The 24,166-nt window shown below is 32.6% G+C and overlaps 1 protein-coding gene across 1 annotated transcript; it reads right to left on the bottom strand.

Moving 5' to 3' along the window:
* Positions 1-20,387: 20,387 nt before the first annotated feature.
* On the bottom strand, positions 20,388-22,389 carry LOC138128400 (23 kDa integral membrane protein-like). The gene is made up of 5 exons (XM_069044604.1): positions 21,434-22,389; positions 21,200-21,385; positions 20,975-21,148; positions 20,727-20,921; positions 20,388-20,675 (listed from the first exon to the last, which is right to left on the bottom strand). The coding sequence occupies exons 1-5, from the start codon at positions 21,491-21,493 to the stop codon at positions 20,619-20,621; spliced, it is 672 nt and encodes a 223-aa protein (XP_068900705.1). The 5' UTR covers positions 21,494-22,389; the 3' UTR covers positions 20,388-20,618.
* Between the last annotated feature and the right edge of the window lie 1,777 nt (positions 22,390-24,166).

The raw sequence follows: 24,166 nt of genomic DNA, 5'->3' as shown, positions 1-24,166 counted from the left end.
AGACAATTCAAATCTTCTAATTCGTATTTTTCCGCCAAAATATCATCCGAGGAGAAAGTCAATATTTCATTGGTGCCGTGACCAGGATTGCACCCACAATGTCGAAACATTACTTAGAAATCTGATATTAATTTTTATATTACTGTTTCCAGTACCTAGTCTTTTCTTATTTTGGTTGAGCATTATATTTCCTAATCAAAATTATGTCACACACGTTACAATTAGTAACGATAACCAAGCGACTTATAGACACAATTGTTTTCAATCTCCGCAAATGAAGCCAGCAAAAAAATTTGATTTGATTATACAGATTTCACGAGTGAAAATGAGCCCGACGGAATTGAAAATGCAACCCACAATACATTTGCAAAGCCAACGTGTATATTTGATTTTTGAAGTGAAACTTTTTGAAGTGAAACTTTTTATGGGAGGGGTTTGAAATTCTGATCGGCAACCTTTTTGTGTGACGAAAAGTGGTGGGGGTAAACACTGTCTCGCACAACGGTTGCGCCAATATTTCCATCTCACTTAATTTGGAGTCTATGTAAGTTAATCTGTTTGACACGATACAAACATCCCTTAAAATTGTGTATACTTCTGTCTTTGTCACACTCACGGCATTTATCGATAATGTCCTCTCTTTTAATTAAACTTACTAAAATAGATGTCCTCTTTTTAAAATTAGGCATTAAAAATATAACATGTCATTTAGAATGTTGAAGTGGGGGTGGTTGGGGCGACCGGGAGCACAATTAGGGTATGATATCTATACAAAATTACGTCTCACGTCCTAAAAAGACTTCAATAGGCCCATCTAAACTTTTCGCGGGATGAGTTAAATAAAATGGTATGATTACATTCTTACATATAATTAAGTGAACATTGCGGAAGTTATAAAAAATATTTTTCTGTACGTAAATGCAATTGCGTAATATTGCTACTCGTTTATTTTTATATGCATGCCGTAATTAGTTAGATTTTCAGAAGGCCGCACAAAATTGATTTTTTTGTGTCGCCGTCCGGAATTACTGGTTTTCTGCCTACATCTGGCTAGCGTCCGGAAACACGTTGTTTCAGACGTAGGTCAGCTAATACAAAGAATTTTTGTAGTTATTGGTTGACATGATCTGTATTGCTTTCAATTTTGTATAGAATTAGCGATAATAACTAACATGTAGAAGCAATAGATATGGATTATTTACCAAAAACATATAAATACACTAGATGCACAATAAATAAATAAAAACCGATTGTTGAAATTAGACAAATGCATTATTATATTCTTATTTCCCTCCACTACCCGGCGGCACGGCAATTTTGCCGGAGTACATACACTATTACGGATATTACTATCAAGTAATAGTGCAGTGCTTATCAACATAATTACCGGCGTCTCGTCTCCACATTTTGACTTTGTTGTGTTTTATTATGTTCTGTGTCAATGTTAGGGAACTTCCTCACGATATGACATGAGTATAATAATATACCTACCTTTTTGAATTTCAACTACCAATTTGTCCCTAAATCCAGAATTTTTTAATTTTTAAAAAGAGATTGCGGTACTATTTCCGTTGCTGAAATTGCAAGTGGTAAAATCGAATTTTTTTCTAAACACCAAAGATTTCTCATAGCAACGGAGAGCTCTAAATTTTTATTAATTTTTGTGTTATATGTCTGTGTTATATTATGTGAATTTGGAATAGCTATATCTAAAAGATATGCTTGCTTTTGTTGTTTATTTAAATAATAATGTCTGGTCTGTTATGCTTAATATGAATGTCAGTTAAAATTGTTCGATCAAAATATAATTTGTAATTATCATTTTCCAAACAACTTTCTGGTTTATAACTATAGTGTGGTTGTGTATTCTTTAATAAATTAAATTTAACAACTTAATTTCGTGTGTATAATTTTAGCGAATATACCATGACGTTTCTTATATTCGCTTTGAGCCAAAACGATGCAAGAAGAAATGATGTGTTCAATTGTTTCCCCTTCAGTTCCGCAAATCCTACGTTTATCAATGATCGATTGCAAACCGCATATGTGTTTTTTATAATTTCTTGTATTTATAACACGATCTTGTATTGCAAATATAAAACCCTCCTTCTCAGGGTAAATATTTGTTTTCTTAAGCCATGCATGAGATGCCTGAATATTAATTTCTGGTTGTTCCAGTTCTTTAAAGTATCTCCCATGTAAAGACTTCTGTTTTATATTTACTCTAGCGTCAGGTATATTTGGCTCAACAATATCTGAAATTATATTATCACTTAAATTTAAAGGTGTGCAACCTTTATCGGCTGAAACCAAAGCATTAAAAAAGATGTTATCACAACCTCTATTGAAAAAATAATTTTTTAGTGAAGCAAATTAATTGTGTTGCAGTATTTCTAGATTTGAAAAACCCCTACCACCGTTTTCGGGCCTTTAAATAAATTTATATTTAGAGCAACCTATGGAAATTCAATTGTTTGCAACATTTTTCCAGCGTAGAAAATGGCACAAGAAACGTCTGACATTTTAACGGAATAAAATTAGGTTAGAAAATATTTTTAATTTTTGTAGTGCATTCTCCCTATTCCCCCCCTCCACAGAATATGACAATATGAAATTAGGAAAAAGCTTACTATGTAACCTGTGTAAATCCGGAGAGTAATTGGTTACCTACAAAAAAAGGCCCGATATAATAATGCATTTTTTTTTTGTTCGACACTGTTAGAATTTGAGAATTTTCTCCTGTGTGAATGGATTTAATAAAAGTCAAAACGAAACGTCAAGCTAATTTTAAAGATTCTAAGCGATTTGGAACCTTTAAGGGACTCGTCGAATAAAAAAAATTGGGCTTTTTTTGGCCCTCGTAGGTTTCAATCGTGTTTTAAACTGGCTCACTCATGCCAAAAAAATCCCAATTTACACACAAACTCTTTAAATAAACTATTTTTCTATAACTGATTCAAAAAATTGCTATTCACGCACAGTTATCTATGCGTGAAGTGGGTCATTTTCTTACATATATTTTTTTTGCGTTGTTAGTAAGATTGAAGCTATAGAAACAATACATAACAGTATGAGATGCGATTTCACACACTTAACCTTTTCTGTTTTTCACTTCACTCACTGTTTTCTATTAGTTACCTAACTACATGGCCACTGCGTTGATACTTAAGATTTCCTACAAAAATTTGAAAAAATATTGTTTATATTTCGTGCGTGAAGCTATTTTTTGTGCATTCAAAGGGTTTTACTGCCTCGACCTGCGCCGCGGCGTAAGACCTTTTCATGCACAAAAAACATTCCCTTCACGCACTTAATATAAAAATAACTATTTAATGAAGACCAAAACAAAAATTGTGTGCATAATAAAATTTGTAAAATAAAATTAATCCTGAGTATGCAGTGTAGTAAAATGCTTCTTGATTCATTAAATCATAAATTGTAAATTTTATTGCGATTAGATGACGAAACCAAATCGAATTGTAAACATTCAGTAGGCACAACAATTAAGAAGAATTCCAAATAATTTGGAAAAAATAGCTTCTCACAAAAAAATTATATCACTCACAGTGTTAAGGAATGTTAGATAAGTAGTCAACTTTATCTGAACCTTGAAACCTACTACGAAATTTGTTTACAATTTTTTTTCGTGATACAGACAAAGCATATCTGTCCGTGAGGAATTCAGACAGGAATGAGAAACGGTGATCAGATCGTAATAATTTCATCACACTTTGAATTACAAGGTGTTGCTTCCGTCAGTTCCGTTCCATTAGGTAAAAGTACACAGACAAGTCACCGTAGAATTATTTGTACACCACATTAAATGGTTGTTAATGGGCTACAAAATGGCCTAATAAATTCAAGTATAGCCGAATGGGCTTCAAGGGTAAACTGTCAAAAAAAATTTTTTCAAATGGGATTACATATTTTTTTTTAGTAATTCTGATAGAGATTTTTACTCTGAAAACAACAATGTATCACAAGTATACACTGAAATACCAAAAATTCACAAAAAAAAATGTAAAACACGCTACTATCGTCTATGTTCCATTTTGCGCTAAACATTGGCGGCATATCTGCGCAATCCCACATGTTATTATTTGTCATTTGTTTTTCCAGCTACCTTAATTTGGTTATTATATTGTCACGCAATGCATTTTGATAGCTTTTTGCTTGGTGCTCGTCATTTGTTTCAAAAGTTAGTGTTATTTTTTTATGTGAAGTTATACTTGTGATACATTGTTGTTTTCAGAATTAAAATCTCAATCAGAATGACTAAAAAAAAGTATGTAATCCTATTTGAAAAAAAATATTTTGACAGTTTAGTATTGAAGTCCTTCGAGCTGTGCGTGAATTTATGAAGCCGTTTTGTAGCCTATTAACAACCATTTAATTTGGTGTATAGATAATTAAAATCCTGCGATAAATAAGGGAGCTATGGACTCGTCTTTTTTTCTGGGGACACCCTGTATAAACATAAACTCATCACATTTAACTTTGTCACTAATAAATAATCATTGTATTGTAAGAGACCCAGAAGCATGTGCGACTCTTTTTTTAAGTTAATATTTTAAATATGCAAGTCGATTTTGAATGTTAAATTTCGTTTTCCAAAATTTACTTACTCACATTTAATTTCATACTCAATTCTTCTATAAATGTTACATACGATGTTAATACAGGATTATTCACGAGTAATAATGGGCCTTACAAACATTGAAATGCAACCAGTTATACATTTTCATCGCCTTCCTGGATCCTTTATATTTATTTAAAAAAAATTAAAACAGTTGGTTTTAGTTTTCTTTTAATTTGACATGAAGTTTTAGGTTATTTTTATTTAAACTGAAATACATTTTAGGTTTGGTAGATGTCACGTAACAACAACTGAAAATTGTCTTACTAAAAGCAGTCTTGTATTCATTAAAAAATAAATAGGTCAATTGGTATCTACTCGTTTGAGAAATATGTTTATTTGATTGCGTCGGGACGTTGTTAGGCCCAATATTACTCCTGAATACCCCTGTATATCATATTTGGGCTTGAAGAAATTTGAATTTATTGTAATAGTTTTATAATGCATTCACGTGAAATCTGTTTCTTGGTTTATTGTATCATCGAAAAATAAAAGTACATTTTTGAAACAGAAATATGTATCTAGATATTAAATTATCTAACTTATTATAAAAAGACGACAAGCTGTATTAGCTTCAGTGATAGTTTTTTCTACACCAGTTACAAGATAACGAATTATTTAGATTATTTCCAATTCCTTTATAAATATTCAAAAATTCAAAAAAAACAGGTGCGTAAATCTTCCATTAATAATGTACAGGGTCATTATAAATGATTGTAGTCCAAGTTGGCGTAAAAACTGAATGTAAAATTTATGGTTGCCGCTCCATATAAAAAATGATGAATAAATGAATACATACGCAGGAGTTAAATTGGTTGCAAAACAACTCAATATTCGATCGTTAATTTCGAAAGAAATAGATAGAATTTTCATGGCCGTACTTTCCACCTAAAAGATGACACTGACAGTAACAAAAATTGACAGTTCACAGTGAGCCAGCAAAAATGTCATAACATGGGCATGGCTTGTTTCGACTATACAATCATTTATAATGACACTGTACTACCGCTCTATAGGTATCGTACCCCAATTTTTATCAGTCTGAGATGAACCACCTACCGGAAATAAGTTCAGTTAGGCCGGCAAAGGAGTTCTTTGCGTGGTCACCAATGCTTACCAAAAGGTTCATCCACTGTACATCACGGAATTAAAAAAAAATGCAAACCCCAGAATCTTCCATTAATTTAGTGTAAGTATGTTAACGGCAAACAGAGTTAGAACAGCTTGTTTTTGTTTGTTTGTTGTTTTTCTGTACCTAATTAGCGAACTTCAAAATCGCATACTAAAGAGTTGTACAAAACCAGATCTATCCGGTTTTGAGCTGCAGGTGCTGAATTGTTAGGTTTTTTTTCCCAGAAATGGGAAAGTACAAAAAAAAACGCACGGAAGTCAGCGAATGAAAATAACACGCAACGGGCTGTGGAACAAGCAATGGAAGGAAAATGGGGTACTATCGCGGCCAAAAATATGGAAACAACAACGTTAATCTAGTGCCCTTTTTTTAAACATTTTTCGACATTGTAATAGGACTTTCATGTCAAAGTGACTTAATGTAATCTCACAAAATCATGGGCGTTTAGTTATAAAGGGTGTTTTTTGAAATTTGGCGTCGAAGTAGGGGTTGGAGAGTCGATTGAGATCGCACCACTCGTGTAAAAATGTAAGATTTAAACGCTGATCCGTGATCCGTAACCTGTATAGTGCGTTCACAATCGACAGTTCAACGCCTACTTCGACGCCAAATTTAAAAAAACACCCGTTATAGTCTTTGCCAAAACCAAATAACCACCAACACTGCATTCTACCCAGAAAATCCACCGGCAACGTTGTGTACTTAGATTTGATTGGTCTAGCATTTTATCAAAATTGCCATTATACACTTAGTGTAATTTTGTTTTCACCAACGTAATTCAACAGGTGGTGGTTATTTGGGTTTGGCACGGCCTATAGGGACCAACAACGTCGAATTGATTTAATTTTAATTAATTATTTTTATTAAAGCTGTAAAACGTTTATGCAGATTAGTAAAATATGAACATAACATTAAATACATATGAGTTTCTAATTTAAATAATTAAGTAGTATTTTGTGGCAGTCCCATTTCTGTCCAACACAGCTTATTATAATCTCATATTCACAGATAGAATTAAATTTCTGGTACAATTTTGATCGACCTCCTGCCATGCTTGCTGTATCTTGATTTCTAGGTCTGATCACGCGAGAATGGATTCTTTTTTAAACAATCGATCGGGTTAAAATCATATTAATACGATTTTGAAAAATCAGAAAGCTTCTAACGAACGGGCTACGTGGATCACCCGTATAACCAAATTTTTATGACTTATGACCGCTTACTACAATTGGAACTTTTCAATCTCTATTTTTGTGAATTGTCAGAAACGACATGGCTATTATATTATGTATTTGGGCCGAAATAATGTGAAGTCATCGCTGAAAATAAGTTGAAGGTAACTGACACAACAGTGCAAACAGTAAATTCTTCCTTTTACGAGTCCACTAGTGATATCTCAAGAGTTTTTGTCACTAACCTTGGCCACCGCTCAATGTTTACCTCCAGGCTACTAGCTAGTTCATAGAAACTACAAAATTTTTATTTACAACTTAAATCAAAGAAATATCAGCATACTACATTACTTATCTCCTTAAAATAAAATGCATGACATAAGTACCTGACATATTTATACAGCCTGTCTCAGAACTGCCTCCCCATCATAGAAAACAGGCATATGCCGACAGCAAAAGAGACTCCAAAATGACTAAAATATATTTTCCTGTAGCTCACATAACCAACTTATAAAGTTTTCAATTTCACCAGCCTCAGAAGCTCGTCCTCAGATATTACTAAAAAATCCTACCTTTGTGTGCTCAACTCTGATTGGTCAAGTTTAGAATTTTTTTTTTTCGATTATCGCTTCAGATAGGACTTTTGTCTTTAAAATTCATATTTATCCGAATAACCGAATAGGTAAGTACAGTCGCTTGCAAAAAAATCGAGTACATCATAAAAATCAAGAGCACTGAATTTTCCTATTTTTATCACATGTAAATGAGGCTTTTCTGACTTTTAATGGCATACTTTTTCAAATAGGTTATGTCTGACACAAGGAATGTCATTTGCCTGACGTAAGAAATGAAAAGTTTTGACATTTTGCTTGTCTCGGTAACATCAAAATTGACGACAAGAAGGATGAATTAATCTATAGAAAATTTGATGTACTCGATTTTTTTTTGCAACCGACTGTACTACCTTTTTTCTTTGGGGAGACGATTCTTGGACACCTGTATCATACGGAAAAAATTAATCACAAGAGGGACAGTCATAATTCACACATATAAAGATCATTATCTCACATAATAAATTAATACGTATGAATTATTAGTTGGTCTTACAAAAGAATTAGCACTTATTTTATTTGCTTCAAAATATTTCCCGAATCTGATTATTATCTATCGTGAGATCATTTAAATTTATAATTAAAGTAGGTACGCTATGACTTTTAAAATAAATTGGCAACACTGTTGACAACTTGATTTGAATTGTCAAAGTGACCCTTCAATACAAAACAATACAAAATATGAAACGGCGAATTAACAGTTGCATCCAAACCGGCGGAGAAAACTTTGAACAATTTTTATGATTGTCAATAAAACTAGTATTTTCTAGTGCTTCATTTCTTTTAAATTGAACATGATTGAACATGAAAACCCTAAATTTCAAAATATTTACATATCTCCAATCGTAAAAAAACCGCTTACTTTAATTATGTAGGTATAAAATTAAATGTTCTCACAGTATTAAAATGTATGCATGACACATTGCAAAATAAAGTTGACCTTAAACTTGATCTAAAAATACATATAGGAAAAACAACAAAATGATAATTATGTCACATTTGATAGAAAACATTTCCTCAATGCTGAATAGTGTTAATGTTTCCTATTTTAATTTTTTCAAATGTTAATTTACAATTTTTAAAAAATTCGTTTCAGAGCCGTAAATGTAATCAATAATCATAACAATTAAGCTTTTATATTGAGCTAAAGCTTTTTGAACGAAATTAATAAATCAGACACATTTTGTTATAAATTTAGTTGTTTCACAATAAGGCTCACCCTTCAGTTGGCCCTTGATTGTCTTTAAAACCAAAAAAGAATAATGTTCTTTCTTCATTTTTTTTCTTTAAATACTCTAAAACGACAGTTTTTAAAATTCACAACTCTTATTTAAAATGTTATCCTGGTCAATATACTAAGAGAACACATACTTTAAATTTTTCCTGATCTCAATTGCTCTTATTATTCTTGACCCCCTAAATGCCTAAATTAAGACATAAAACAACATAGCCAAAGCAAAAAAAAACCGAAAATGATAGCTAAATTTTATGTGTTGCGAATCTAGGACTTTTTTAATAATTATGACTTTTTTGAGTGACAATTATATCATAGAAAAATCTTTTCATAAAGCTAATTAATTACGTTAATAACTTATGCAAAACTGGTGCCGCTGTGAAAAATGTCTTGCCTAACCATAACTTAACAAAACTCATACTTTTTATTCAAGGGAGCGTAATGTATCTGTCACAATAGTATTAATGGTAATGTTAATGTTAGTGTTAGCCAGAATGTTAATCTTCAGAACATTGGTGAAACGTTCAACCGTTCACAATAATGGTGATGGTGATGTTAATGTTAGAAACGATGTTAAGAGATGCAGAAAATGTCTGGTTCTTTAACATCTTCGTTAACATCTACCAATCACTATCGAGAATTTCACGCACGCGCAGGCGCAGTGACAGTTCACACCACGTTGACAGCTGTAAGAGTAACATTCCGTTAACATTATTGTGAACACTGGACTACTAACATCACCATTGCCACCTCCACTAAGATTATAACATTACCACTAACATTAACACTATTGTGACAGGCTCATAAAATTTGTTAATGTCAGATCATTTATTTACTTTGCGTTACTAATGGACTCATCATTATTATATCGAAAACAGTTTAATAATGGATCGTATTATTATATTACTAAACTGTTTTTGGTAACTTTTAGCTTTGTTATATGTATTTATTTTTTTAAATTGCAATTGCTGCCTTTTATTACTCTTTTTTTTCTTCAAATGAGTTTTCCTATGAATTATAAAATTCTAATTTCCAATAAACGGCAAAATGTGATATTAAATCAAATTCTCCAGTTTTTAATACTCCTGTTTATTTATTCATGTGAAGATAATTCTACAAAAAATGATAGTGGCATCAGTTTCCTTAATGTTATCTTCCCTGTTATTGTTAAGTATCTTTCAATAAGTTAACAAGTTGGTTTATTTTAATAAGAATAGTTTTATTTTTATTTGTAAACACGGTGAAAATCAGTGAAACTGAAAGAATTGAAATCCTAATGATGGTTGGTTATGGGAGATCGACAATGTTCACACCAAGATGTTTGTCATTTATTTAATAACGTTCATCCGGACAGAAATCCTATTGTACAGTTAGGGATACGAAATTTCGGGCATAATTTTTCTGTTACTTCAAAAAATTGCGATGTAAATCACTCTTTATTGTCAACTTGACATTCAAAAGTCAAATTTTGAAATTTATCTTCTGTTCATGTTAATCGCATTGAGGTTAATAATGTAAAGCATATTTTACATTTTTTGACAGTATATTGACAGTGATGCCCGAAATTCCGTGTCTCTAACTGTACTATCCACGGTGTCAAAATTGATTAGAAAACTGGAAATGTAAAATATATCCCACAGTCTGGACGTCCAAAATAAGCCACAAATCAAGACCAAGCTCTTGATGTACCTATCACTCGCTGTTATGGACAACTTGCTTTGGATAATTATATTAGTAAATCGTCTATATTTTTTTTATACCACGTAGACTAAAGGCGGTTATAAATGCAAACGGCGCCACGACCAAATATTAATATAATATTCAAATAAAATTATCTAAAAATTAAGACATAACCTGTCTTATAACTTTTGTCAAAATGACAGAAAAAGTCCGTTTTTAAACGATAAAAAACCTATAAAAATTGCTTACTTGATTTAAATGGTGTACGCGATTCTTTTTGAATACAAGTGTACATATTACAACACAATCGAAGCATTTTTTGAACAATATACGAAATGATAATGTAGTACCTAACTGATAATTATATGCCAAGATTCAAGATCAAATCTATCATCAAGCAGGCTCTTTGTTATCGTTTCTGGAGTGCCAACGGTTGAGTCTCTTCTGAAGCCTTTAAATGAGTGGATACGAAATTAATTATTCACAGGAAACCTTCAGGCTCTATTTAAAGAATATCGGGATATCTTATCGACATTTAGAGAAAACATTGAGAATTATGGAAATCCCACATCTGAAGAAAATGAGAGCAGAATATGTATGCCGCGTAAAAAAATATAGAGAAGAACGAAATATTAAATACTACAGTTTACAATGGTAATGATACAGAATGTTAATTTCTTGTGTCAAGAGTTGTTTTATTTTGCAACACCTCGCTTATATGCGGCAGTTGTTGACAGACTGTATTTTTGACAGAACTTTTCTCGAATCTGCTCGTTGTTTTGAAGAGGCTGTTCGCTTTTCAAATTTATTTTTAATACACACATAACTAAAGCCAGTTTTTGTCTAAAAACTTGGTCACATAAATATTCGTAAATAAACCAGTTTTTGCCTCAAAGGCAAACATGTTAACCACAAATAAATACATATTTACAGGATGGGCATTCAAATTTACAATTTAAACAACATGTGTTACACGTCATAAGCTTAGAATACCAAATACTTTGAAATGTTTTGTTAAACAATTTCCATGCCGTGAAAGAAAATTGGCATACATCTAAAAATGAAACGGAAAAATACTTATTTTTTAACTCACGATATTTCGCGACCGCAACAGTCTACCGCCTTTTTAAGCATTCTAAAAATAATTTGACTTGATAATAATAAAATTTGGTTTACAAAACGCCACTTCTCCAATTTTGATATTGAAAATTTCGAAAGAGTGAAAGTAAATCGCTATTAATTCGACTGACACTTTGGCAAACGCACGGACAAGCCCCATCGATTCACAAAGGGTAGGTATAGTCCAATTTTTACCCTTTTGAGGTGACGTCACGCTTTCCTTCCTCGCTTTCTCTTTATTGAAACGACAGAAACAGAAAAAAAAAAACAAAGAAATAGGCACGTTTATTTATTGATGGTCACTTTGAAGTTATTTTATGCTCCTGTCAATTTGACAATTTTTAATTTCTTTCACTTATTACATTGATTACAAACATAACCTTTCGAAGCAATTGTCAACAAATTTGACACATTTATAGTTATTTATGATCAATTCAAATTTGTTTCTGATCCTAGCTCAAACATACGTAAAGTTACTAGATAATGACGTCATCGCAAAAGGGTAAAAATTGGACTATATAGGCTCTGCCATTTCTATTGAAACACCACCTGTTGGATTTTTCCTAAAATTTAGCAATGTGTAACAGGTTCGGTTGGTTGTAAAACGGCTTTTAGTGAGAAATTTGAAATTTTGACATTTTCTAGTTCCTAAAACGTCAACGCAAATCGCCGTCAAAATAAGTATTTTAAATTGATAAATCAATGATCTAACTACACATTTAGCAATTATTTATCTCGTCGACGCATCGTGCAATCTTAATATATATAATAATTTAATATAAATGTCAATAGAAATCTAAAAATTTTACGCCTGCGAGTCCTACCACTACAAATGTGAGTGAGTGGTTTTTAGCGTGGTTATCTGTCGTGGTTAGTGTTCCTGCTGGAAGGTGGAAGGTAAAACCCAAGGGAAACTCAAAGAATTTTAATCAATGAACAAGGAAATTACAAAATCAAAGGATTGGCGCCAGTTTTGGAATCTTGAAGGATTTCGCCTCTCAGGTGTGATTGGATAATTCTGTAGACAGTAATATCAGATACCTATCTGGAAAAAGAAATTGGTATTATGGGGGTATATAGGCAATGTGGGATAAGATTGTAAGGATTTAAAAAAATCAGGAGTTTGAGGAACTCATAATTGAATGAATTGGGGAAAAGTTTAAGTAAAAAAATAATTATTTTGGTTTATTTCAATGTACTTATATGTATTAAGTATTTTTAATAAACTACACTTGCTGAAATGCTTTTTTTATTGAATATTTCTTATACTGAAACCGCAGAGGATCGACGAAACTAACACGTACCTAACCTCACTTTTCTGCTGTTAAAGTTAAATGAGTTATAATAATTAATAACAAATAAAACTGCACTTAAAATTTAGCTGAAGAGATGAAAATCAAAGTTACAATTAATTCCAATTTAGAACAATAATTTAAGGTGTCCCCTCAAGGCGCATGTGCCAAGTGGCGTGTGATAAAAAGTGCGGGATTTAATTTTGATGTTATACCTAAATGTTAGCATTGTTAGCAAATGTAAATACGTCCTAAGCTGAAGACGCTGACACTTTTTAGAATGATAGAAAAACACCTTTTTTAACTTACGGAAAAGATTTCTGAAATTTCAACACAAATTTTTCCGACTGACCACATTGGCTGACTTAAATGCAGTTTATCATATAATTTAATAAGAGTTCTCTTCATGTCAGCACCCATAAGGACTCGTTTTTTTTCTATTTTGCTCTATTTTCGCGAAAAAACAATACATTCTTGATAATTATTGGGTTATAATTGAATGAAAGACGCGTTGAGTCAAATATGACATGACATTCAACAAAAATCAAGATTGGCAAAAATAGTCAAAAAATTACTAAACATATTTGCAGCGTTGCCAAACTGTCAATCAACAGGTGGTGTTTCAATAGAAATGGCAAAGCCTATACACGACAAATCAGACATAATGTTCGTTTCAAAAAATAGAGGATGAGTGGTGTATAACCTGCAATACTTGGCAAACATATACATCTCGTTAAGCTGTACAAAAAAAGCCGTATGGCATTTTGGGCTTTAACGACATTCTTTTTTTTGCCGAAAGTGCATCAGTCAGTTGGTATAAATTCACATTGTCGGTGACAAATTTATTCAAAATAATGCCTTTTTCGAATGTCGAATACGCGGATATGCATCTACTTTACGGAGAAAGTCGTGGAAATGTATTTGCAGCGAGAAACTGGATTACTTCAGCCTTCAATGCTGAAATGTTGAAGAGCAAATTTTAAACGCAACGGAAGAGGATTCAGGATTAAGTACCAGACAATTCACCAGGCAATTTAATGTGTCACGATCGGTTGTATCTAGGACTTTGCATGAGCAGCTACTTTATCCTTATCATGTATAAGAGTTCAAGGATTAAGTCCTGCAGACTATCCAGTGCGTCGTCGTTTTTGTAGCTGGTTTTTACAAAAAAGCGCAAATTAAGTGTGTTTTACCCGAGATGGTGTTGTCAACTTCCATAATGTACAGCCGGCAGGTTAGAGACTTTTTGAATAGGACAAACCCTCGACGGTGAATTGGACGCAATAGCCGTAGCCTAGAAGGTGGCCGGCACGATCTCCAAATCTCCGGATTTTTATGGGGATACATGAAGGCTTTGGTGTACGATAATCAACCTCTCCCTGACACAGTAGATGAAGTGCGTAACAGAATTTTTGCTGCCGCTGAAACCATCTGGATGGAAATGGGCAATTTTGGTGGTGCCCGTCAACCGTGGTTGAGACGTGCTGAAGCTTGTATCCGCGCCAACGGCGGTCATGGAGTGCGAGTATGTGGACTCCAGGTAAGTTAGTAATTTGAATCAATGGTTTCCAATAGTGATGTAGAAAAAGTAACTATTCGTTACTGAAGTATTCGGTATTCGACGAGATCCAAAGTAACGAATACCGAGACAGAACTCTGTTCGTGATTAGTTATACCGGGACATTTTTTTAACATTGAACATAGCCCATACTTATTCCCTATGTTCAGTTTTAAAAAACACAGGTCAATGCATGTATGTAATCACGTAACCAAGGTAACAAAAATAAGTACATACTTGACAGTTTAACAAAATGGTCAAGTTATTTGAAGAAGAAATACACATAATGCAGTTATTCTATGCCAATCAGAGCATTAGAAATGTGCGTGACATTTCCAATGCAACACATGATAGACCAATTCCCTCAATCGGAACAATTTTTAACATTATTTCAAAATCTCTGGTGTTCGGTATAGTTGGTTGCATAGCAACTCACAATGTATTGATCTGTGTTTTTTAAAATTGAACATAGGGAATAAGTATGGACTACGTTCAGAGTTAAAAAAATGTCCCGGTATTTCATTATGCAGTATGTACCGACTTTACAGATAACTAAAGTATTCGATTATTTTGACGATCCAAGTACATATTCTATGCAAGTACCTACCTATTTAACGTGTGGGTGTGGCGCACTCTTTCTTTGATGAGATGAAATTATGTTTTAACTTTAAACATTATTCTAATATTCTCAATATTCAACAACAGTAGTCAGTTATTGAAAGATGAAAGCAAATGAATATTCTGTAGTGTAACGTAACGAGTAATGTACGAGTACCTAAAGTGGCTAGGTATCTCAGGAAACGAACACGAAAAATACTAGGCATTCATAAATCGAACGCAAAGTTTACTTATAGAAAATTGAAAGATTATTGTTATTGATATTCAGTGTGTCCAAAGAGTCTGGAAAGACCCCAATAAAATAGAAACGAATGATTTTCGAGAAAAACGCAGAAACAGGTGAACTAGCGGTTTCAAAAAGCTTTCTGTTGATGGTATCTGTTTGCTGTTTCTGATGACATTGAAAGAGTTATGATGTCATCAGGTCATAGATCTTTTAATTGTCTACCAGACGCTCAAAAAAATTTTCAATTTACATAAGAAATTTGCTGAAAAAAACCTATTTTTTTTATAACATAATAACTTTTTCAAGATCATCGAAAAGACCAAAAGAAAATACCAGCAGAAATCTTTTTTTAAAACACTAATTGACCTGTTTTTAGATTTTTTTCAAAAATTATGCGTTACGTTTTCGTTTGGGTGAAGTAACACCTCGTTTGAAAGCTCACTTCGCAAAGAATGCAACCCTCTACGTGCAAGCCTTACCTCGTAAGCTGCTTATTTGCTTTTGGTGATCAGAATCAAGTTAATACACACGGGGTGTCATTGAAATGCGTGGGCAAATTTTAACCACGAGCTACTGGCTTCATGTAGAACTCGTATATCATATTTAATAAAATATGCGCCAATGCGAAGTAGTCTCTAGGAGGTACGTATGCTTTAAAACAAGGAAACCGCATTGGTGTAAAATATGATAAAAAGGGTGTATTTTTAAAATGTGATGAAAATTTAACCTACGAGGTTGTGGGACAACGTAGAAGACTAAAAGTAAAAAAAAAAAAAATGTAGCTGAAAAAATAAATGTCATTTTATTTTTTGACTTAGAATTTTTTAAATTTCTGTGTTCTACATGAAGCCAGTAGCTCGTGCTTAAAATTTGTCCACGCATTTCAATAACACCCTGATAGTTTAATAGAGTGAGGAGTGAGGAGACGAATGCCCTGTTAACTTGATTAGTGGATGCTCACCAACCCCTTTTTTGCTAAAGCAAATACTGCAGAATGACAAAGGGGGGTTAGTATTTTTCACTTTTTTTTTTTGTTTCCACTTATTATGTACATTTGTCATTGGTTATGATGCTTTCTCTGGATAGACCGCCAATTAAATATCGAGTCGATACCGTTTCAGCAAGTGAATCTTTTCAAGTACCTTTATATTAATTTTCATCTAATTTATTTAAATTACCTACCTACTGAAGGTAAAGTAGAGATAAATAACAGGAAGTGATTGAGCTGTGTTTGCAATGAAACATTGTGTATTAACGATCGTCAACGTTGAGACATTCACTTGCAATACGATTGCTTACATAGGAAGTATAATCGGTTGCCAAAGATTAAGAAAATCTTAGTGTCAGTGTCCTCACGTTTAATTATTACCTACTGATAGTAGTGATAGAAGATCGATTGAATCATTAGGTTGCTCATAAATGTGTAACTCCTGAAATTCATCACGTGAACATTAACATTTTCGGCGCGGACTTTGGGAAAATTTTATTGCTAAACTGGTTTCAATCCTAATTTTATTAATAAATTTGCCAATTGACTATTGTACACTTAGTGTTAACATTAAGAGACAGAGGTTAGGCAACTTTGTTAGCCAGTAGGAGTAGTGCGGGTGGTATAGTACCTGCGGCACAGGGAAAACCACCCTCACGCTATGTAGTGAGCGACCACGGCTGGCAGGTCCAAGACCGGACTGAGGCAGTGCGCAATGCGGCCTCTTCCTCCAGCAGCGTTCAACGAGACCAGATCCATTTTTGTTATTTTCCTTCATTGTGAAATACCTACACTTATTCTAAAGAGCGATCAAATTAATTTGTAATCGAGTTATCCATGAATCCGAAATCGTATGTCGTTACTTGAACTCCATGCTCCAATAAACACCTTGAAACGCAGGTTAGATCTCGACATATCAATCGCAAAAAACATACGGATTCAAATCCATGGATGACTCGATTACAAATTAATTTGATCGCTCATACTATTCAACAACTTGAGTATTCGTTTGCTGGGTAATTGTTCACTTTAACTACTTCTGGAATTTTCACGTTTTTTCTGGCTAGACAGCCTCAGGACATCTTCCTACATCGTTTCCCACCAGTCAAACCTTGTGCAAATGAAAATTTTCCTTACCCTTTAGTTACACTAAGACTTGGCGCGACCTTGAAGCGACCTTGAAACACAACAAGAGAGAAAAAAAAGGCATTTGCACAAGGTTTGAATGGTGGGACACGATCTAGGAGGACGCCCTGAGGCTGTCTAGCCAGAAAAAACGCGAAAATTCCAGAAGTAGTTAAAGTGAACAATTACCGTTTGCTGACAAAGTGACAACCCCTTTGAGTTTATCTCCAGAGGCGCCTGACGACTGACGAGAGCTGAAACAAAACGTGCCCCAACACTAGAGAAAATTAAACCATATTCCCACTTCATGCCCATTAATTAGAATTAATTATGAATATAAGACCATTTGCACCACGAATGCTTTGTTACTTAGACATTCTATTATTCTTCAACTCTATTGTTGAAAATACGGGAAACAAGGATAAATATTTTTAATTGAGCTAATGCAACAAGACAGTTAATTCAAAACGAGGATTTTTATGGAAACAATGTTATTGAAGATTGAAGACCATCTTAGGGTAGGCGAAATCGTTGAATTGTTGATTTAAATTAAAACAATTAGTTAACACACCGTAGTATAAGTGGTTGACTACGACTATATTTGTTATTATTATCAGGCAAGAGGCAAGGTTAATTGAAGAAAAACCTTGAGATAAGATAAGCAAAAAAAAAAATCAACACATTTTACATTAATTTTATCAAACAGTAATTTTACATTTCCACCAGTTCATGATTCGAAAAAAATATTCATTGTACAAATTAGTTAGGTAGGTAGGTATACTTCATCCAGCAAGAGATTGGGAGATTTTAAATTGTATTAAATTAACCCAACACTACAAAATGCACTAGAATACATTAATTAAAGCATAATTTCATGGCAAAAATGTTACTGCACACGTATAGTGAAAAATAAAATCTTGTATGCACCACGGCGTCACCGAATAATTACGCCCATCGAACGATATCCATCTCTCGGGCTAAAGCCCTCGAGCTGATTCATCGTTCTCCGGGCGTAATCATCGTTGTAACGCCCTTGGTGCATAAATAGCTATTTTTGGTTATGTTAGTTATGTTTATGCTACTACTCTCGTGTCAAAAATAAATTACTCCCCAGAATTAGAACTTTTAGGGAAATAACGTTTTTCATGTTGTATGTAACTAGAATCTTCAAAAGTAATTTTGAATGTTTAAGGTTGATTACTATAAATTAAGAGATTAAGTCCAATTAAATATGCCGCCAGAAACCAAAATTGATTGTGAAACGAAAAAACATCCATCACTTAGCGAGAAATAGAGCCATATGCAACTGTTAAACTCTGTCCACTGATAGATTGCTTGACATAAATGTTACTAAAAGTGTTCACTCTACGCTATAAGAAATAGATCCGGCGCGAAATTTAAAAAAATGAAAGAACAGGTTTACACGTGATGTTTTATTATTATTCTGTATGTTTGCACTTAGGAAAGACGAAAGAAAACTTCTGTATAGCAGGGATTATTATTATTATTAATATATTATTAGGTTTTTTAATACAGGGTATTTCAAGAGTGATAATGTGCCCGATGGATTTAAAAATGCAACGCACAATACATTTTCGAATTTCTGAAAAAAGCTGGGTACAGAAATGAAAATATCCAGCTTTTTTCGGAAATGGCTAAAACAAACAAGAGATTATTTAATATTTAATGCATGAAGAAAAATTACCTCTGTATCATTTTCGATGTTTGTAATGTCACTTAAAGTGTTCATTATGCTAGATTCTTGAGGCACGCACTCACTTCACAAATTCAAAGAAATCAAAAAAAATCGCAACGGAGGAGATCAAAACAGCAACACGATCAAAACTAATAACTTTTAAAACCAGAGGAACGCAAAACAAAGCTCTAAAGATGAAAAATAGCAAATCTAAATGCTTAAATCACTTGACAGCACTGACAATTTCAAATTTGAAACGTCATATAATTTATTTTTCGCGTGGGTTTTATAACAACCAATGAGAATCAGTGGCGCGAATGCTTCAAGATATTACCAACACAATCTATGATACTTTCTTAATATTTTAATGTTATGGTTTGGGGATTTTGTTATCTAAGGATATTTAAAAAAATGCATTCTATCAGTGGACGTAGTCTACAAGGAATTCGCTGCCTAACGGTTACGATATGTTTTGTTTGTCACCAGAAACCACATAGCCTCCAACCTAACCAAATTTATGGTAACCTAGTAACGAATATCCCTAAATCATAGGGAGTTATATATTTTTGACACGATAGTACAAAAATGAATCTTTGATGGTAAATTTCAAATTTGCCAAATTTCATTGTTACCAACAGATTCAGTCATTCTTGATCACACCGTATAAGTTTGGAATTTGATGCAGGTACAGTAGGTAGGTACATAAGATTACCAGTCCAACCTTTTTGGCTAACTATACCGGGTGAGTCGGAATGAACGGCCGAAACTCCATGAGTGTATTTACATGTTAAAATAATGGTAAAAAAAAACTAATATATTCTTATCCGATTTTTATTTGTTTTCAAGTTATAGCGTAATAACAAATAAACAAAATTTCAAACATTAACATTGTTTTAATAAGTGCGTTCTTTTATTAAATGTTGACCTCTTAACATTTTCTACTTCGTCTACGAAGGGCGCTTGTTGCTCTCCGAATTGCTTCATGCCTTTCTTGGCGGCAGTATTTCTAATACGTCGAATTAGTACTTCTCGAGTGTTCACTTGTTCTTTGTACATACTCTGATTACAAAATGTTTTGAATGTGAAAACAAGCAAAAATTTGGACCTACTTGAAAACAAATGAAAATCGGATAGGAACATATACGTTTTTTTTGCATTATTTTCAAGTGTAAATACACTCATGGAGTTTCCGTCGTTTCTTCCGACTCAACCTCTATATATACCTACATATGATGAGTAAACTTCCTTAAAAAACTATTGAGAGGTGTTTGAAAAGTACTCGTATACACATACCCCAAAGTAAGTTTCTTATTTTATATTATTGTATTATAAAAAAGTGTATTTATTAAATATTATTCTTCAAAGAACTTCCATGTGACTGCTTTAACTAAGTAACATTAAATTTTTTATTCACAACTTTAAATCTGGGTAATAAATTTCCTTTTAAACTACCTTACTTAATCCTGAACACTTAGGTACATAATTCATTAGATTCACTTTCATATTGTTTAAGTTAAAGATAAATTCTTTCCTAAACATATTCCGTTCGTCTCTTTCTTACCATGAAGGCAAAGATAGCACCAGCAAACTACAACAAATGTGTTTTTGTTACACATATTAAATGTTTTATATAACTTACTTCCACAACAGCAAAACCAATAGAAACATAGCCAATTATTTCAATATAGTCTCTAATCGTATCTGTAAATGCCGCTGCACATCCAGCATTATACGGATGAAAACAGGGTGTTGTCTCATTTTCGCAGCAACTCTTTGGATAACCTTCTGTGGTAACTGAATAATCAGACGGCCCATTTACCCCGCAACAATGAAACTAAAATATTCTGAAAGTTAACAAATCCATACAAAAATTAAAATAGTTTTTACTGAGGATTGAAGAGCATAAAAAGCTGCAATAGAAGCTTTGTCTTTATTGTCGAATAAATCTCTGACTAAGTCCTTCACTTGATTGAAGAAATCATCTTCATCTTTTATTTTTACTACAGCAAGTATTCCAAGAACAAGTTGTATGACAAAAAGCACTATCAAGATGATGGCATACTAAAAAGTTACAATAAGATTTTTAAGTACTTTATTACCTTGCTTACCTACAGTTGTTAGAAGACATGAATTTTCGTGAAGAGCCCCGCAGCATCCTAAAGCAGCTATGAAGAATATAATGACTCCAACGCTTATTGCCAAAGCACCAAGTGAGAAAACATCTCCGAAAACATTTACACCGTCGCTTTCATTTATTATGTAGATTATTCCAAAAACTATTAACACGACGGCACAAATCTACAACTTGGCAATTAAACAAGAAGGCAGTATTGACAAGTTTCTTACCGCAATAATAAAATTAAATATAAATATTATATATTTGGAGAATTGGGAGATGCAGCTCATTTTGTATAGAGTAAGTTAATCGCTACCACTGTTCACATTAATAAAAACTGGAATGAGTACCTACCTAAAGTAGATTGCGATAATTTCTGATAAGAAAAACAATGATTCTGTTGTACCTATATTGTTTTGTTATATTAACCACTAGAATTTTCAAAAAATCCTTATCATTTGGTGTGATTCATGAGATTAGATAAGCAACAATAATAATGAAGAAGATCATCAAGTTTATAAAAATAAATCATTTCACGGTAATCTCAACTACTATATTAATTTAATAGAATTGAGTCATCGTAAAATACTTATTTGGCATTTTTGTAATATTTGCTACGATGGTTCGTTTCCTGTTGATTCTGATTGTCTTTGGTTCAAAACGTAAAGAAAAATGGTTTTCCCATGGTGGCTTTGTGTGTCTGTGAAATTTTCTTTCGTTCAAGCAATTCCTGGATATCTTTCATACTTTTTGAATCAGTGTATTAAAGACCACGCATTTTACCAAAAATATTTAACTTTGTGGTTTTATTTTCTAATCTTGAAATTCATAATTAGTTGAAAATGGCACAGAAAAAACTAGGAAAAACAAAGAAAAAGGATAAATACTTTCTACAAGAGCCGTTACGGGTTCTCTACAAGTTCTCTAGCTCCTGTACAATCTTTATCAATCTTAGCAACAGGCTGTAAGAGACAAAAGATCGAAAAAGTTGAAAATTGGCAAATTCTTAATTGAAATATAATTGTTCATTGTGATGAAGAGGAACCTGCATGGGTCATTGTCACTGTGCATAGATAATATCAAAATGAGGACATTATTTCTCTAATATTAGAACAAACCTTGTACGTTTAATGTCAAAGCATACAATTATGAAATGATAAATATGTAAATGTAAAGATTTCAAAATTTGGTTAGATTGTGACAAATTAAAAAAAAATCCCTGTGTGATTATGCCCATGTCAAGAAAGTGTAAAAAAATGAAAAAAACATGACAATTCATGTCATATAACATGATGATAGGTTATGATATGAATATGATATTTACGGCCGTTTTACAATGGAGCATTTTCCATTGCGTCAAAGAATAACACTGACGACTAAAATTTATTGCTCGCGACTGTACATTATGTACATCATTAGTACATCATGCCAACTATTCATGCGGTTATAACTACCGAGGGCAACGGGAAAGTAAGTTGCCCGAAGTCGTCACAGACCTTGTAATTGTTCAGTAAAGTTAAAAAAAATAAATAAATTGTTTAGTGCTACATTACTACACATAAGCTTTGTACCTATAAGAAGGAATATGATAGATTTCAACAATAGCTAAAGGAGAACCATCCAGGAAGCAAACATATACCTAAATGATGGAATTATCAGTACATTACTGGAGTACCTACTTTCAAGATCTGATCCTATGTAAAAAAAGAACTGAAAAGAAAGTGTGGCAGTGATAATACTGAAGACGCAATGGGACGGGAAATTATGGATTCTTAATGCCAAGGGAATTGGAATTAGGAGTGTCATAATTGTTACCGTAACTACTTAAGGTATTATTGCCATATAATTGATCATGGTTATTTTAAATACATCGTTTCTTCACTTTTATGGTTTTTGTAAATGTTCAATTAATGAATTGACTATTAGTCAATTTTGATTAATTTTTATCGTTCAAGACTATTTCTACGTACAAATCATGAAATTATAATGGGAACACATTACACATATCTAGGATTTGTAAATGATTGCTGAACAATGCTATTAGATTTTGGATTGACAGGTTTGAAAAAAATAATTAATTAATAGAATGCTGAAATGGTCTAAATTTGAAATACATAGGAAATAATTACGAAATATTATGATTAAGACTAAACTTATCTAAGTGTTGTGATAACAATAGAACAATATTGCTCCATATTTTAATATTATCGAAGCATATATTACCTTACGTAAAATTATCTTATCGGAGGCAGGAATAACAAAGTTATATGTGTAATATATCTCTTTTTATCAATAAACTTGCTAATACCTATGTACAATATCTTCGATAAAATAATACACGTAAATTACGATAAGAACCTAGTAAAATCGGGGTTTTTGTATTTCAACATTTTCTCTTGACGTCATGTTGCGTCAATTAATTAAAAATTATTTTTTAATCAATATAACTGTTTGAAAAGTACAAGCAAAATTGTGAGATTTAGGCAACACTCATTTCAACCTTGTCTGTCGGCTTAGGCGAGTGGATGTCTTACACCCATCGAACTCTTAGGATTTCATCGTACTTTCCTTCTTGCTGTAAAAATATGTAACATTCTTTTATTGACGCTATGAGAAAATGTATATGTTTTTTTTTTTTATAGAAAGTCTTTATTGTTGTTTGTTGTTTAGTTTTAAAGTTGAAAACATTGTCTTCAGTCGAAGCAGGCCATGCCCATGTTATGAAATTTTTGCCGCCTCACTGTGAACTGTCAATTTTTATTACTATATTGAGTTGTTTTGCAACAATTGCAACCAATTTAACTCCTGTGTGTGAAAGGTGTGTATTCACTTATTCATCATTTTTTATATATATTTTTATATATTGTAATAAAATTTATAACATAAAAATGAATTAATCAAGTCCAAATTTTAACAAAAAATGTTAATTTAAGAGTACAGTGTATCAATACTGAGATTTTAAT

The sequence above is a fragment of the Tenebrio molitor genome, chromosome 4, assembly GCF_963966145.1.
Source record: "Tenebrio molitor chromosome 4, icTenMoli1.1, whole genome shotgun sequence".
NCBI lineage: Eukaryota > Metazoa > Arthropoda > Insecta > Coleoptera > Tenebrionidae > Tenebrio > Tenebrio molitor.
The sequence above is the reverse complement of the archived record's forward strand: the minus strand, read 5'-3'. Positions and strand labels throughout refer to the sequence as shown.

Coding starts and splice junctions, on each gene's coding strand:
- LOC138128400 (XM_069044604.1), bottom strand. CDS start 21,493: ATGAGCTGCATCTCCCAATTCTCCAAATATATAATATTTATATTTAAT. Junction 21,386..21,433: donor TATTTAATTTTATTATTGCG/GTAAGAAACTTG, acceptor GCCAAGTTGTAG/ATTTGTGCCGTCGTGTTAAT. Junction 20,676..20,726: donor TTGGTTTTGCTGTTGTGGAA/GTAAGTTATATA, acceptor CATTTGTTGTAG/TTTGCTGGTGCTATCTTTGC.